The sequence below is a fragment of the Puma concolor genome, chromosome F2, assembly GCF_028749965.1.
Source record: "Puma concolor isolate L17-30 chromosome F2, mPumCon1.1.hap2, whole genome shotgun sequence".
NCBI lineage: Eukaryota > Metazoa > Chordata > Mammalia > Carnivora > Felidae > Puma > Puma concolor.
Genome location: NC_141684.1, coordinates 73,863,025 through 73,880,423, shown reverse-complemented (window position 1 = coordinate 73,880,423; position 17,399 = coordinate 73,863,025). Strand labels below are relative to the sequence as shown.

The 17,399-nt window shown below is 41.8% G+C and overlaps 1 protein-coding gene across 2 annotated transcripts in view; it reads right to left on the bottom strand.

The window, feature by feature from the left end:
* Positions 1-17,399, bottom strand: part of NSMAF (neutral sphingomyelinase activation associated factor) — a 63,786-nt gene that overhangs the window by 14,263 nt on the left and 32,124 nt on the right. For both annotated transcript variants that reach the window (XM_086695023.1, XM_086695024.1), the window contains exons 10-18: positions 9,592-9,721; positions 7,175-7,246; positions 6,715-6,823; positions 4,076-4,252; positions 2,388-2,467; positions 1,748-1,838; positions 1,589-1,652; positions 343-394; positions 101-221 (exon numbers count right to left, since the gene is read on the bottom strand). In XM_086695023.1, the coding sequence (XP_086551149.1) occupies positions 101-221; positions 343-394; positions 1,589-1,652; positions 1,748-1,838; positions 2,388-2,467; positions 4,076-4,252; positions 6,715-6,823; positions 7,175-7,246; positions 9,592-9,721 (896 nt within the window). The remainder of the gene's footprint in view (positions 1-100; positions 222-342; positions 395-1,588; positions 1,653-1,747; positions 1,839-2,387; positions 2,468-4,075; positions 4,253-6,714; positions 6,824-7,174; positions 7,247-9,591; positions 9,722-17,399) is intronic.

Below are 17,399 nucleotides of genomic sequence, written 5' to 3'. Positions count from 1 at the left end.
CATCATTTAAAACCACCCAGGCAACTATACATAATAATACTAAAATGGCACTGCCGGGTGAGGAACTGTTGTAATTCAGTACTTGCATGGTGGTACTCACTCCGTGCCCAGGGCGGAAGTTCAACGTCATCCACCATCTGCCCTCCTTGTCTCTTGCCCAGATCCAACTTCAGACTATTAACTAAAAAGCTGACATCATCGCCATAGAATTCTGGAATCAACTGAAAGTGTCAGGGGAAGAAAAAGAAAAAAAAAAAAAAAGGAAAGGAAGAGCAACGAATATTTTTTCAAGCAGTTGGAAACCACAAGCCCAGTGAATCATTAGCTTTAATAACCACTTACCTCTTTAAAGTCTGTGGCACCATCCAAACAGTTTTTCCAAGTTTCTGCAATACTAAATACAAAAAAAAAAAAAAAAAAAAAAAAAAAAATCAACTGATCTGAACGCTCAGGTGAGTGAAACAGCAACCACATCGGGGTCTATGCAGCTAGGTGTTGGTCTACACTTTACCTGCAGTGACTCACTTCTCTAACTCACAATTCTCAACGTTTGTATGAGGATCCCCTTTTACAGAAGAGACACCTCCCTGAGCTCATGCAGAGAGGGACACGGGGGGAAGGACACAGACCCAGATGGGGTGTCTCCAAGTTCTTGCCGGGAGCCTCCGCACACACAGCGGCCGGTGCTTAGACACGGAAAACCTAGCACAGCCGTTGTAATAGCTCGTTTCAAAAAGGAATTATAAATAAACAAGCGTACAGTTTAAAAAATGATCAGAGAGGCACAGATGAAAAGATTAACAATGAATATTATCTCAGCATGGTGGGAGGCCAAGTGAACTTAATTTTCTTCTTCATATTTTCTGATTTTTTTGCAAGGAACTATTACCTTTACAATAAAAAAGTTAAATGCTCAAAGGGAATTATAGTCAATAGTATTATTTAGAATAACAAAACGTCAGAAATTGTCTAGATGTCCAACAATAGAAAAACTGCTAAAATACTTAAATTATGGCACACATCAGGATATGATATGGGAATTTAAAAAAATCACTGTTTTGAAGAACATGTAATAATATGGAAATATGGAAAACTTCAATATCTAATACGAGGCTGCAACAGGCAGGACAAAAGCTGTATTTAAAAGAAGTTCTTGGGGCGCCCGGGTGGCTCAGTCGGTTAAGCGGCCGACTTCGGCTCAGGTCACGATCTCGCGGTCCGTGAGTTCGAGCCCCATGTCGAGCTCTGTGCTGACAGCTCAGAGCCTGGAGCCTGTCTCAGATTCTGTGTCTCCCTCTCTCTGACCCTCCCCCATTCATGCTCTGTCTCTGTCTCAAAAATAAATAAACGTTGAAAAAAAATAATAAAAAAATAAATAAAAGAAGTTCTTACAGTTACACACACACACACACACACACACACACACACACGTGCACCCACGACTAGAAAAAGCCTGAATGGAAAAGATATACCAATCAGTGATTCTTTACATCTCTTGACATTTTAGTATCCAGTTTTTGGAAGCAAACACATTGCATGTTTGTAACTAGAGGGTTTAAAACACGGTAAGGGAAGCATTAGGCCAAACCTGTTGAACATTCTGTCTGCATTATCAAACCTTCCGTTCTGCAGGCACAGCATGTACTCTGGTGCTAGGGGGGAGATCAGAGTAAAGTGAGACCACTGAGTCACCGAAGACGCCACGTGAAATAGCACCGCATTTGGGAGCGAGGGTAAAGAACCTTACCGATCCTAACAAGGTAAAACAGCACGTAGCCCGGAGAAGAGTAGTGACTGCCGTACATGAACTTTGGCTCTGGCATTTCCTGGTAGCGGCTCTACAACACACGGAAGATCCTGCTGAGTGCTGGCCATGAAAGTAACAACTGACCCAAGTAGTAAAAGCCTCAGCTCGTGGCATGGATACATTATATCCCCTAATTTCTCTCTTGAATAGGAATAGAAGGAAGGAAAAAAAAAAGGAATAGAAAATAAAACTGCACACACACACAGTGTTCCTGTGATAAGTATTTTGCTTTTCTTGGCTCAGTGGGAACAATGCTGGGCTGGATTGAATAGAATGGATTTTATGCATCTCTTGAGCAATTTACCAGAGCACCTTCATGAAAATAAATCAGTCAACTAGTGATCAGTAAACTCCTACTTCCTGAATTGTAGGCCAAAGATGCAAATGGCGGGTGAGCAGCAAAACCCACGGGGGAAGGCAGCGGGCAGAGAGGATAGTAAGAAGAAATATGACGTAGATCCTCTGGTCACTCGGCATAGTCCTCATCTAAGTCTTGGAGAAATGAGTTTCCGTTACTATAGACACAGAGGCCATGGCTCGTGGAGTTGTTTAGAAGCCGGGTATCCCCGAACCCACATACCAGAAGTCTTTCCAGCCGTTCCTTGTTTAGAGCCCCTACTGGCCTGCTGAGATCCCGGAACGTTCCCGGATTGGACAAATCTGTAAAAATAAATACATTTTTAAAAATGAATTATTTTGGGGTGCCTGGGTGGCTCAGTCGGTTGAGCGTCCGACTTCAGCTCAGGTCATGAGCTCACGGTCTATGAGTTCGAGCCCCGCATCAAGCTCTGTGCTGACCGTTCAGAGCCTGGAGCGTGTTTCGGATTCTGTGTCTCCCTCTCTCTCTGACCCTCCCCCATTCATGCTCTGTCTCTCTCTGTCTCAAAAATAAATAAATGTTAAAAAAATTAAAAAAAAAATGAATTATTTAAAATAAAGCAAACAAGCTTATACTTAAGAACCTCACTTCCCACACAACAGATACACATGCACACATTTATTTCCACAAAGTTTTTGAAAAACTTGAGACAGACCCATTAGAATTCTAGTGTTTCTGGTAGTTACTTATGCAGCTGTAATGGTTGCAGCCTGAGCTTTAAGTTAGCAACAGTCACTCAAGAGTAGCATCTCTAGAGGCGCCTGGGTGGCTCAGTCGGTTAAGTGTCCGACTTCAGCTCAGGTCATTCTCTCCCGGTTCATGAGTTTGAGTCCCATATTGGACTCTGTGCTGACAGCTGGAGCCTGGAGCCTGCTTAGGATTCCCCTGCCTCTCCCCCATGTGCGCCAACGAATGTGACTCTCTTTCTCAATAAACATTAAAAAAAAAAAAAAAAAGTAGCATCTCTAATTGAAAATGCCCTGAATATTGATTTTTTTTTAAAAAAAGTACAAACTAAAAAAAAAAAAAAAAAAAAAAAAACCTATATTCCAAGGAAAACAACAAAAATAAACACATTTTAAAAGCTAGTATTCTACAAGATTTATGGTTTAAGTTTGAATTATAGTCAACCTTATTTTTCTTATTTTTCTATTATAGCACAATTTGAGAATTGGGGACTGAATATTAGCAGAGAAATAAATTCTCATTCTTAGAAAATCTGTTATTTCCTTCAAGTGTGAGGGTTCAATCAGTCAACTGTCAGAAAGAATTTACTGCCCACAGTACGTTATTTAGAAATACTAGAAAATAAAATTATAATAGAATCACATTTTTGTTAGAAGTAATTTGAGAGATAAATACACAAAGTTAAAATGGTTGCCACTCATTTATGTAATTATTGATGGTTTTTATTTCCTTCTTTAAGTATCTCAGTACTTTCTACATGTTCTGGAATGAATAATTATTACTTTTGGCAATCTCATTTTTGAGCGTGAATTTTAAAAGTCTATGACAACCTGGAACAAATTTTCAAAGTGAAAAACGTATTTCTAAAGTGGTAATCAGAGGTAATGCTGGTAACTGGCTTCAAATCGTCTGCCTACTTTCTGGGCAGGTCTTTCCGGAAGTATGGCGGGGTGAGGCGGGGAGGGCGGGGCTTTTGTGAGGACTAAAAAAAATTGAGATAGTGGAGAAAACACCTATGAAACCCATATATAATTTATGGAACACTTATCTAGTGTCTCAGAATGGACATTAGCAACCTTCACTAAAAAAAAAAAAAAAAAAAAAAAAAAATCAAGATGAGTGCTAACGTGCTTACATATCACAACACGATTCTCAGTGAGAATTCATTCTTCCCTCTACAAACTCGGCGCGGCGGCAATTACCCAGTTCTGCGCTGCAGTAATCGTTTATTATCCACGGAAACACCGGGTACTGAGAGAGGTCGTTGCAGCTGCGGTCGGCCAGGTTGTTGAGGTGCAGGAGGTACTGGTAGTTGGAGAGGTGCCCGCGCTGCCACTGCAGGGTGTAGCTTTCGGCCGTGCGCTCCGCGACGTGGTGCTCTGAGGAGGACGGGGCCCGCGGTCACCACCGAGCTGGGCGGGCGCTGGCTACGTGCTACTGAGCGTGTAAAAGCTAGGTGCTTTCAACGCAGGCCCTTCAACGCGTTTTTGAAAAATACATTTTAAGAAAACGAGGGGCGCCCGGGTGGCTCCGTCGGTTGGGCGTCCGACCTCGGCTCTGGTCATGATCTCACGGTTCACGGGTTCGAGCCCCGCGTCGGGCTCTGTGCGGACAGCTCAGAGCCTGGAGCCTGTTTCGGATTCTGTGTCTCCCTCTCTCTGACCCTCCCCGTTCATGCTCTGTCTCTCTCTGTCTCAAAAATAAATAAAAGTTAAAAAAAAATAATAATAAAAAATAATAAATGAACATTAAAAAAAAAAATTAAAAAAAAAGAAAGAAAACGAAAAGGAGGCTATGGCTGGTTTTCACCAAACAGCCGTTGTGTTAAGTGTGAATATCTCCAAGATCCAGGAGGGAACATTATCACATATATGGTATAAAACATACTTAGGTATTAGATATATGAAAAAAACAAATATGAAGGTATGGAGCAAATATGTAAATTACATGGTAATGCATAATACTTACTATATTATACATAGTCTGCCACATATACAAAGTGCTTGAGTTTTAACGCCCTAAAGAAGCCATGGCCATTCGTAAAAGCTTATTTCCTCCATTTTTTATGCAATCAAAACAAAAATAATCTTTCAGTCTTCTTTTAGATTAGGAAGAGGTGTACGACAGCTGGTTTGCTAATGCCTGTGCATTATGTATGCGGGTGAGGAGCAAGGCTGAAGGAGAAAAAGGTCTCTGGCAGGAAAACCTAATTTCTCAAATGAGAAGAGCCAGAAGGGCCACGCCCTCCGCCGCCCAGAACACCTCAGGAAACGTGGAATCAGTATGTGGCACCAAGGATAGCTTTCCTCTCAGAGAGCATAAAGTGACTGACTGCTCTCTTTTGTTGAGAAAATTCTGCCGTCGACCTGTTGCTGGCCGCACCAAGCCACTTATCTAACTCATCTGCTGGTTCAATATTTATGATTTACTTTTACCACGTTGCTTCTCCGACCAGCTAAGAGGAAAGGGGTTAAAAAAATCAAAATGCTGCTTCTTCTCATTTCCCACACTCAGAACACCTCAGAGAAAGTCTGACCAACCTGAGGAATAATACCAGAGAGAATAAGGAAGATTTACAGAAGACAGGTTTTTAGGTCATGGCAAGTTCCTTGACTTGAGATTTGAGGACTCACCATGAAAGTTGAGTTTTTTGTTGTAATCTTGTTATATAGTTAGAGAAATAAAATGAAAAAAAAAAATTAATCAGGAGGCAAGAAATAACAGTCAACTCATATCAGAGCTATACTTAGGCATTAAATTAAACGTAAGAGCTTAATGTGAGAAGAAAAAAAATGAACTCTAAACCTACTAGAAAATAAAATATATTTCTTATTGAAAATAAACGATTCTTCTTTGAGGGAAAATTCCATTTCCAAGGGAGTAAAAGCATCACACAAAATTAAGATGGCATTCATAAAAGCCCAACATCTATTTTTGAAAATCAACCCATTGTAGTTTTTACGGTTTACAGACAACTCTGTAAACAAGAATAACTCAACTGAACCATATACAACTTCATATCGTTTATGCCTAAAAAGAAAAATATAGGTGTTCTTTCTAACAAAGGTGGGAAAATTCACATTTTTATGGAAGACTGAGGAAATATTAATTAAGAGCAAATCAAGTCGGCTAAGCATCCGACTTCGGCTCAGGTCATGATTTCATGGTTTGTGGGTTTGAGTCCTACATCAGGCTCTGTGGGGACAGCTCGGAGCCTGGAGCCTGCTTCAGATTCTGGGTCTCCCTCTCTCTCTCTCTACCCCTTCCCGCTCACGCTCTGTGTCTGTCTCTCAATAATAAACAAACGTTAAAAAAATTTTTTTTAAATAAAATAAAAAAAGCAAATCAAGTCCCATAGTATTGTACTGAGTACAAAAGGCTCAGGTGCACCTTTGGTGCTGTTCTTCAGCTCTGCGATTAAGACCACAGCTAACGCTCACAGACACATGACTGGGTAACTCACGGCCTCATATTAAGAAACCAAGTCTTGGTTTTCATAAACGAATATAAGACATGAATGAACATAGAAACAATTAGATGGATTCTTTATAATTCATTCAACGTGGGAGGTGTTAAAATGTAAAAAACATTTAAATGTATGTATCAAGAGTTTTTAAAATATGCAATTGGCATGAGCTATTACCAAGTTTCACTTATATCTCCCTTGGTTTTTGGAAGGCCATTCTGCCAGCCACAGTCCCTGATGAGGAGAACCAAGTAGACCCGGAAAGGGGATTCTACATATAGCAAGCTTCTTACTTCCTACCCCAGGCACTTAGGAGTTGAACTAGAAGATGAACAGAATAGAAGGAATAGATACAATGAAGGGTGAGCACCAAACCTAGATACGTGGCAATATAAAAATAGAGGTCATCTCTGTCTTGAGGTTCATAGAACTTCAGGTAGATGTCAGAACAGAGGTCATCTTCGGTGCAAAACACTTCCAAGCCCTATAAATTCAGAAAGAAAACAGTAAAAGTAAATAGCGTTGTATTTACCCTGTAATCTCAAAACAAGCTACGTAAGTACAAAAGCCTTTCAATTAAACATTTCTGTTTTTTATCTGTAGGTCTTATTTATTTATAATCTCCACATATAAATTTGATTTAGTGACGTGTGTGTGTGTGTGTGTGCGTGCTCATGCACACAGCTCATCTGAAAGAAAGACTCAGAGTCAATGTGCTTATGACAACATAAGCACTTTTCAATCACGCCCTGGGTGTGTACAAGTGGAGAAACCACTGGCTAACCTGAAGACATGACAGTCCTCCATCCAGAAGGGACACTCCACACGAACTCACCAAAGGCATGAGGCCATGTCTCCTCTTGTAAATGCGGCGGACATCCTGAAGTGTTATCTGCACCACGGGTTTCTTTAAAAGTAGAAAGGCAGCTTCAGACATCAACACTCTGACACAATTAGAAGCTGTCCTTTAGTATCAGAAAGGTGAAAAAAAGGGCCAAATCTTGCTTTTCCAAAGCGTTACATGTGAACAACCGGAAAGGGAGATTTTATGGGGCGCCCGGGTGGCTCAGTCAGTTGAGCATCTTGGTTTCAGCTCAGGTCATTATCTCACAGTTCGTGGGATCGAGCCCCACATCGGGCTCTGTTGCCGACAGTGTGGAGCCAGCTTGGGGTTCTCTCTCACCTTCTCTCTCTGCCCATCTCCCACACAGGCACACAGACGCACTCTCTCCACTTCTGGTTTTACATGCTGCTCTGCCCTTTTTCTTTTCCTTTTTTTTTTTTTATTTGTTTTTAAAATGTTGATTTAATTTTGAAGGAGAATGGGAGGCACAGAATCCGAAGCAGGCTCCAGGCTCCGAGCTGTCAGCACAGAGCCGGATGTGGGGCTCGAACTCACGAGCTGTGAGATTGTGACCTGAGCCGAAGTCGGATGTCCAACCAACTGAGCCACCCAGGTGCCCCTGGTCTGCCCTTTTTCACGAACTTTGTGACCTTGGACAAGTTCTGTTACCTTCACTCAGTACCCAAAATATGATAAATGTGCTAATCTATCGCTCAGGATACTGCCAGGCTGCTGCTGAGTGACAAGGAATATTAACGTGCTGGTACAGGTAACTTCTCAGGAATTTGCTTTTTATAGATCAATGGTTTGCTTACAACTGACACAGTACATCTTTTTTTTATTTCTGTAATCATCTTTACTTCTGTAAAAACCACATTGTGTTAAGGCTCATAAACAACTACACTATTAGGCAGGTCCTCTAAAAGTTTTGTTCTTTAGGAGGAAGAATATTTTCTTGCTTCTCTAAAGGCTTAAAACACTAGTAAGGGGAGAGCAAGGTTAGAAAAGCCACTGAGGGGTCCCTGGGTGGCTCAGTCAGTTAAGCCTCCAACCCCGGGTTCCGTTCTGGGTTTCAGCTCAGGTCATGGTCTCACAGGTCATGGGACTGAGCAGCCCCACATCCGGCTCCATGCTGACAGGGCAGAGCCTGCTTGGGATTCTCTCTCTCCTTGTCTCTGTGCCCCTCCCCAACTCTCTCTCCCTCTCCCTCCCCCTCCCTCTCAAAATCAATAAATAAACTTAAAAAAAAAAAAAAAAGCCACGGAGATTGGCTAAAAGGTGACACATCCGTGCTTTTCCCGAATGAGAGGGAAGAAGAGCCCACAGAGGCCAGGATGCGCAACTGTGGAAACTGCCTGAAGACTGGTCAAGGATCCTAGCCCAGAGATTTGGGAGGGGATGTATGCTCATACTGTGGATTCTCAAGCTATGGCACATACTCAGATATTTTCCTACAGTTTTTGGACCCAAGCCACAGTAACAGTAGCGGCCAAGCCAAGTATTACACCAGGAGAGAACGCCCATCAGCAATGCGTAGGGTCTACTGCAGGGCTCGGTGAGGGTGCCCCGCCACCTGGTGGACAAAATTGTCATAGCACCACTTTTCACACAAAAGTATTAGATGTTTTAGTGACATAGTGACTGAGTGACCAGCCTGGAGAATTTCCAGGATGCAGCATCCTACGACAGAAACACGTTCTTTAAGCTGAAAGTCGCACCAAATGGTCCGACTGCCTTATCATGGTGTATTAGGATTTCTGTTCTTCTAATGAACCAGGCCAAAAAGGGGTGAGATCCAGAGAAAGCTACAAATCTTTACAAACTTTTAGTGTGAAAATCTGAGTTCAAGTTCACTTTCTGGCCCAGTAAGCCTAAAGTCATTGTGAAAGAGGAGCCTGTTTCCAGAGCAGAAGCACTACAGCTGCCCCATTCCAGCATCCGCACACACCCCGTGCTAGCTGGCAGAGGGCCACTTCATTCGCTCCTTTGCGTATGGAGACCTACTGAGTTTGTTCCTAATTAAAGAAAAACAAAATATCCCGCATATACAAACGCATAAACAGATGTACAGAAAACATCCATTTCTCGAAGTGCTTCCGAGTAAAAAGCTGTCACAAACCTCCACTGACTCTTCACTAAAAGTGGGAGGGGCAGGGTTTCTTTTCACCGCACTGAGAACAAGTGATCCCCAAATTACGGAAAAGACATCAGAAGAGCTCAGATCTGGATGAGCAGGCCTCGAGATGACACAGGGAGGCCTGTTAAACACGCAGCTGCTGGAGGGGAGGGGGCGGATTCTGATCCTCGCCAGGACAGGGGAACACTGTAACCGCGAGGTCAGGCTCACAGGGAGGATGAGTGGTCTGGTGCTAACACAGCCGTCCTGCTGACCCTGTGTCCTTCCTCACCGGGTGGCCATTGAGAGGCTGGAAATACAGGTTTGTGTCCGTGATGCACACGTGTCCAGGGTTCGTCACCAGCGGGGTCACCATTTCTGCCTGGCATTCCATGTGCAGCTTTTCAGAAACACTCTGGAATCTGACAATACAGTTTGCAGCAAAAGCAAGAAAAATCAGAAATCAATCGAATTTCTAGGTTTAACTTTCTCTAAGGGAGCTATATAGCCTGACTATGCACGAGGTGTCTAAACGACATTTAATACAAGAACAACGGTAATCTAAATTGGTCGCTTAAATAAAACTGGCATTCTTTACACAAACAAAACCCTGACATTCTTTTAAATGGCATAATGAGGGGCGCCTGGGTGGCGCAGTCGGTTAAGCGTCCGACTTCAGCCAGGTCACGATCTCGCGGTCCGTGAGTTCGAGCCCCGCGTCGGGCTCTGGGCTGATGGCTCGGAGCCTGGAGCCTGTTTCCGATTCTGTGTCTCCCTCTCTCTCTGCCCCTCCCCCGTTCATGCTCTGTCTCTCTCTGTCCCAAAAATAAATAAACGTTGAAAAAAAAATTTAAAAAAAAAAAAAATAAAAAAAAAAAATAAATGGCATAATGAAAATTAAAAAAACAACAACAGATGAACTTATGTAGCACAGAAAACAGACAAGTAAATTATACTAAATAATCCCTTATAGCTCAACTCTTCTTCCTCCCAACATAAACTGGCCTTGAAACCGTTATTTTTAAGTTTATTTATTTTGTGAGAGAGAGCGCGCACGGCAGAAGGACAGGGAGAGAGGGACAGAGAATCCCAAGCAGACTCAGTGCTCTCAGCAAAGAGCCTGACGCAGGGCTCGATCCCACAACCATGAGATCATAACTAGAACCAAAACTGTCGGGCGCTCAACTGACTGAACCACCCAGGTGCCCTGAAACTATTCTTAGATTAACGTATTTTGCTGTTTGGGGGCCACTAAGCCCTATTTTTATAGTCCCATAAGTCTTCTGGCGTAAATGGCATTTACTTCACATTCTACTTTAGGAGGTTATGAGTATATAATTACAATCACTTGCATGTCAGTTCCAAGGTAGTTCTTTTGTGGATTTACTGCAGAAAAACCAGTCAGTCACACATGATTTTTCCACTACCTCCTCCTAAATTGTTTTTTTTTTACTAATTAAAACAAAATAGAGGGGAAACAACCATGTCATCGATATTTTAAAGCAATTCCTTTGTAAAAGTAACTGGGATAAAAATAAATCTTCCCTGGGGCATCTTGGTGGCTCAGACGGTTAAGCATCTGACTTCAGCTTCAGGTCATCATCTCCTGATTCGTGGGTTTGAGTCCCGTGCAGGGCTCCGTGCTGACGGCGGGGAGCCTGCTTCGGATCCCCCGTCTCCCTCTCTCTCTGCCCCTCCCCTGCACATGTGCACACATGGGCTGTCTCTCTCTCAAAAATACATAAATATTAAAAAAAAAAATCTCCCCTGCAAGTAACAATGGGACAAAAGCCCGCGGGACAGACTTGAGGTTCCTTGAGAAGTCAAGGGGAACCTCAAGAGCCCTCACCCTCACCACAAAAACCAGCTGGAGGGCTACACAAGCCTTTTACAAAGCCATCAGAAAGCTTAGATGCAAAGAAACCTAAAAGAAGAGAGAAACAGCTGGGTGGTGGGAAGAGGAATGACCTGTGTTAGAAGGGGAAGGGCTGCGGGATGGAGAGAGGGCTGCAGGGAAGCAGAAGGCAGAGTCAGGACTGAGAGTGGAGGTGCAAAGATGCTGCCAACCGGGGGGGAAGCAGAGGGAGGTCGCCCCCGGCTCCGAAAGCAGGTGGTTCAGCTCCATGGCATAGAGATGGCTCTAGGGATCCTCTGAGGGCTCGGATCCCAAGCCCTGCTGGAAGGAAGCCTCAATCGCCCGCAGCAGAGACGGGGAATGGAACGAGGGCTGCGATGAAGCCCTGACCCCCCTCGATCGGGGGTCACATGGTCAGCACCCTGTCAGAGCCTCAGCACAGGTGGCCGGACAGAAGAAGGGGGCACACAACTACTGTTGGAGGTAAATAGTATTTCGTTCAGTCTCCACGGTTCTTTTTAAAACCCGACACTCAGCACACGATAACAAGTTACAAGAAACACAAAGAATCCAGAAAATACGACCCATGCTCCTGAGAGAAAAGAGTCAATGGAAGATGACTCAAGGTTGGATCCGCCACAGGGAGACTTCAAGATCATAAACACACTAAATATCTGGAAGATGAAGAACATATGGGAAGAGAAAGGGAATTTCACCAGAGGAACCAAAACTAGGAGAAAGAACCGAGGAAACACTCGGAATGAAAAATCTGGATAGGAGAAATGAAGACTTAATTAAACAAGCTGAACAGACCGGACATGGCAGGGAAGAAGTCGGGTCAGGCTGAAAATGGGGAATAAAAAGTGGCCTGAAACAAAATGATACAAAAAAAAAGAACAGGACAGAGCATCTGACAGCTGAGGGAATATACAAAACACACAGACATAGGCATAACTCCAGTTCCAGGGGAAGAGACTGAATACGGGGCAGAAGAAATACTGAGGGAGAGCATGTGGAAGAACCAATAAGAGACACGGGTTCTAGACTCATGTTACCCCAAAACCTTGAGGTCCCCAGGCAGGATGAGCACAGAGAAAACTACACCTTACGTGCAGGCAACAGGACGACACATGACGTGACTTCACAGCAAACAGGGGGCACCAACATACAAAAGAACACAAATCTTTAAAATAGTGAAAAGAAAACCAAGCCAGAATTCCATATCCAACAAAAATGCCCTTCAGAAATGAAGGGGAAATAAAGATATATTCAGAGAGACCTACTCCGCAAGAAATCACTGAACAGGCCTGCACTACGAGAAATGTGACAGAAAGTTCTTCAACCTGAGGAGAAAGGAGACTAGATTATTATTTATTTTTTTTAATATATGAAATTTATTGTCAAATTGGTTTCCATACAACACCCAGTGCTCATCCCAAAAGGTGCCCTCCTCAGTACCCATCACCCACCCTCCCCTCCCTCCCACCCCCCATCAACCCTCAGTTTGTTCTCAGTTTTTAACAGTCTCTTATGCTTTGGCTCTCAAAGGAGACTAGATTAAACACATTGGAGTTGCAGAATGAGTACATGTTTAAATATCTGAGTATATGGAACAAGATGTATTTTTCTGTATATTTAGTTTACATATACACATGTACGTAGCTAAATTCTTTTAAAAATCAAATGATTTTTTTTTTTTTTGAAGCAAAAATAAGAACACTGTGGTTATGGGCTTCATGCCAGATGTAGAAATTTAATATAAGACCATAAGATCAGGTCTTATGGGCAGGAGAGGCCATATGGAAATACACTGCTGTAAAGCTCTTACATTGTTGTAGAGTAGTGTAATATTACTGAAGATACACTATGGTCCCAGGTGCCTACTGTAATCTCTAGAGCAACCACTAAAAATGATACAAAGTGGCACAGCTTAAAAAGTCAAGACAGTAGACAAAATGGACTACTTAGAAATATTAGATTTACCCCAAAGAAGGCAAGAATGGAGAGTCAGAAAAGCCAAGAACAAATGGAATGCTAACAAATACTGAGATAGTGGATTTAAAAGCAACTATATTAATAACACATAATTACAAATGAATTAAGCATCCCAATTAAAAAGGGAGGGTGTCAGACTGCATGAAAAGCAAGACTCAACTACATGAAGTGTGTTGTTTGGTAACAGAATGAAGACACAGACAGGTGACAAGTAGAGGGACAGAAAAGGAAATACCATGCCATCACACCATATGAGGAACTGGTATGGCCAGATTAGGAGAGGACAAAGCAGACTTCAAGACAAATGGATAAAGAGGGATACTTCATAATGATGAAGGGTTCAGGGCATCAAGAAGACATTACACATCTAGGGCACCTGGCTGGCTCAGTCGGTTGAGCATCTGACTCTTTTTTTTTTTTTTTTTTTAATTTTTTTTTTTCAACGTTTATTTATTTTTGGGACAGAGACAGAGCATGAACGGGGGAGGGGCAGAGAGAGAGGGAGACACAGAATCGGAAACAGGCCCCAGGCTCTGAGCCATCAGCCCAGAGCCTGACGCGGGGCTCGAACTCACGGACCGCGAGATCGTGACCTGGCTGAAGTCGGACGCTTAACCAACTGCGCCACCCAGGCGCCCCGAGCATCTGACTCTTGAGTTCGGCTCAGGTCATGATCTCGTGGTTCGTGAGACTGAGCCCTGTGTCGGGCTCTGGGCTGATAGTGCAGAGCCTGCTTGGGATCCTCCCTCCCTCTCTCCCTCTTTCACCCTCTTCCACTCATCACGTTCTGTCTCTCTGTCAAAATAAACATTTGAAAAAAAGAAGATATTACACATCAAAATGTGCGTGAACCCAACAATATAGCTTCCTAATATATAAGCCATGAACTGACAGAAATGGGAGGGGAATAATCCCACAATCATTACTGGCAATTTTAACACCCTTCTTGCAGTAACTGATAAAACAAATCAACAAAAACTTGACAGAGTATAGATGATCAAAACAACCATCAGCTAGGTGGAACCAAATGGCATTTACTCAACACTATATTCAACAACTGCCCAGCACACCTTCCTTTTAGGGACATACGTAGCTTTCACCAGGACAGCCCATATGCTGGGCTGAAAGCAAATCTCAACAGTACCAAAAGACTGGAGTCATATGGAACGTATTCTCTGAACCAAGATGGTATTTAACTAAACGTCAGTAACAATAATAACAAAATCCCCAAATAGGCTGAAGTTAAATAACACACTTCTAAATAATCCATGGGTCGCAGAAGAGATGGCACAGGAAATTACAAAATATTTTTGCAGTAATGACAGTGAAAACATAAAATGTGTGGGCTGCAGGTGAAGCAGTGCTTAGAGGTCAATTTACATGTAAGTACAAAAAGAAGGTCTAAAATTGCTGATCTGATTTTTGTAAGAAGCTAGAAAAAGAACAGTTAAACCCAAAGGAAGCTGAAGGAAGGAAATCAGAAGAGGGGAAATCCATTTTATATAAAATAGAAAAGTAGAGAAAATCAATAAAGTCAAAAGTTAGTTCTTCGAAAGGTTAATAAAATTGACAAAGTCCTGGAAAAGCTGGCAAAGAAAGAAAAGAGAAAACACACAGCTTCAATGTAAGGAATGAAAGAGGGACGACCATCACGACAGATCTTACTGACATTAAAAGGACAATAACAATTTCACACCAATAAAATGTGCCATGAAGTGGACAAATTTTTTGAAAAACACAGCGTAACCAAAACAGACACAGGAAGAAACAGACAACATACACAGTCTCATGTCTAGTAAATAAATGAGTAAGAGCCCTCAGGCCTATATGGCTTTACCAATGAATTCTGTTAAAAACTTAAGAAAGAAATACAATCTGACAAGCAGTCTTTCAGAAAACAGGATGACGGAACATTGCTAAACTCATCTGATGAGGCCAATAGAGAACCCTGATAGCAAATCCCGACAGATACATTAAAGATTTATGGAGCAACATCCCTCATGAACATAGAGGCAAAAATCCTTTACAAAATACTAGCAAAGCAAACCTAGTAATATCAAGTAATAAAAAAGGAGAATATATTATGATCAAGTTGGATTTATCCCATGAATAAGGTTGGTTGAACATTGAAAAAATCAATGTAATTCACAACATTAACAGAATAAAGTGGAAAAAAAATGATCATTTCAAGAAGTGCAGAAGAAAAAATTAACAAAACTCTAAACCTATTATTGAAAATGCTCTCCGCAAACCAGGAATAAAATGGAGCTTCCTCATTCTGATGAAGGGCATCTATAAAAAACCTAGAGCTAGCCTCATTCTTCAGCGGTGAAACAAACCCTTTTCCAGTAAGATCAAGGACAGGGCAAGTATGTGCTCCCATCACATCCATTAATTAAACAGCACAATGAGGCAAAACGCAGAAATAAAAGCCATGAGGATTTCTGTGAAACTGTCATTATTCACAGATGAAACGATTATGTATACAGAAAACTACGCAATTTACAGAAACCCACCAGGACTAATGAGTAAACCTGGAAATGTCACAGGATACAAGGTGGATGTAAAAATCAAAGCAGGCAACAACAACAACAACAACAACAACAAAACACTGTATTTCTACATACCAGTAACAAATAATTGGAAGAAAACATTTAAGTAGCGACAAAAGATCTCACAAATCTAGGAATCTGTCCAACCAAATATGACCACATCGACAGACTAACCATATAACAACAGGAGAAAGCAGGTGAGTTGTAGAACTCTGTGTGCTATCTTTACACCTTTCCTTTATACCCCAAATTAGTCCAAAACAAAAGACTTTCAAGGGGATTTTTGGGGTACATATGGGGGCAACTTGAATATGACACTATAAATTACATGATGCTATAGAATGATTGCCACTTGAGTACTGTAACAAAATGGAGGGGTGCCAGAGAAGATCCTTGTAAAAGACACAAGTTGAGATAGTTATGGGTAAAGTGTCATGTCTTGCAATGTAATTTCTAGTGATTCTGAAAAAGAATATTTTATAGGTAACACATTTACGTACAAGTACACACGACTTATAATGTATATACACATATATGTAAGTATAAAGGAAATATAAATATCAGACATACACCCACACATACACACACACACACTTGTACACACACAAACACAAAACGTGCAAGAACTAAAGCAAATCTGACAAAATGTTGACAAATTAACCCTTGGTGACTCATAGGGTATCTCTGTTCATTATGTTATTCTTCGGACTTGTGAGGATTTGAAAATTTTCAGAATGAACAGTAGAGAAAAATAAATGTAGTTATCTTTTATTTCTTCAATAAGAAAGTATTTCCTTGGAACTATGATGGTCAAAGTTTACCTTTCTTTGAGAGGAAGTATACCACACGGGAATATCGCATTTTATACAGTAAAAGTTTCTTCTCTAAATTCTTCAGCCTAACATTTTGGAGGCTGGATTAAATTAAAACCTCCACAGTGAGCCATTTTTAAAATTAATGCGATGCTGAAGCCCAGGACTGAAAAAAATCGCTACTCAGAATTATGCATTCTAAGTAGGTCAAGAGAAGCTAATTCTTCTTATTCCTTTTCCTTCCTAAAAAGGAAGCTATTCTTCCCCTGGCAATCCATTTACCTAAAATATCCTGCAAGTATTAAAACAGAAAGAAAAATTAATGCTTTGTAGGTGAAGCAGAAAGAGAAGCAAACAAACATACACAGAGAAACATTATTGGCCAGATGGCTTTCCTGGCAAGTGCTTCAACACTCTAAAATGTAGTGTAAGGTCACAAATCCCACAAAGATAGCAATAAAACAGAATATTACAAACTAATCTCATTTATAAACATAAGCCTGGAGCAAAAGCCTGGCATATGATAATCCATAAATGAGTCTATTCAACCAATACTTTCTACGTTGTCTTAAGCTGGAGTCATTACAAATGCAGGAATCTAAGGGGCGCCTGGGTGGCTCAGTCGGTTAAGTGTCCGACTTCAGCTCAGGTCACGATCTCGCGGTCCGTGAGTTCGAGCCCCGTGTCGGGCTCTGGGCTGATGGCTCAGAGCCTGGAGCCTGCTTCTGATTCTGTGTCTCCCTCTCTCTCTGCCCCTCCCCCGTTCATGCTCTGTCTCTCTCTGTCTCAAAAATAAATAAACGTTAAAAAAAAAAAACAAAACAAAACAAATGCAGGAATCTAAAATAAGAATCTAAAATAAAAATGGTATTTAGTGAACAGGGAC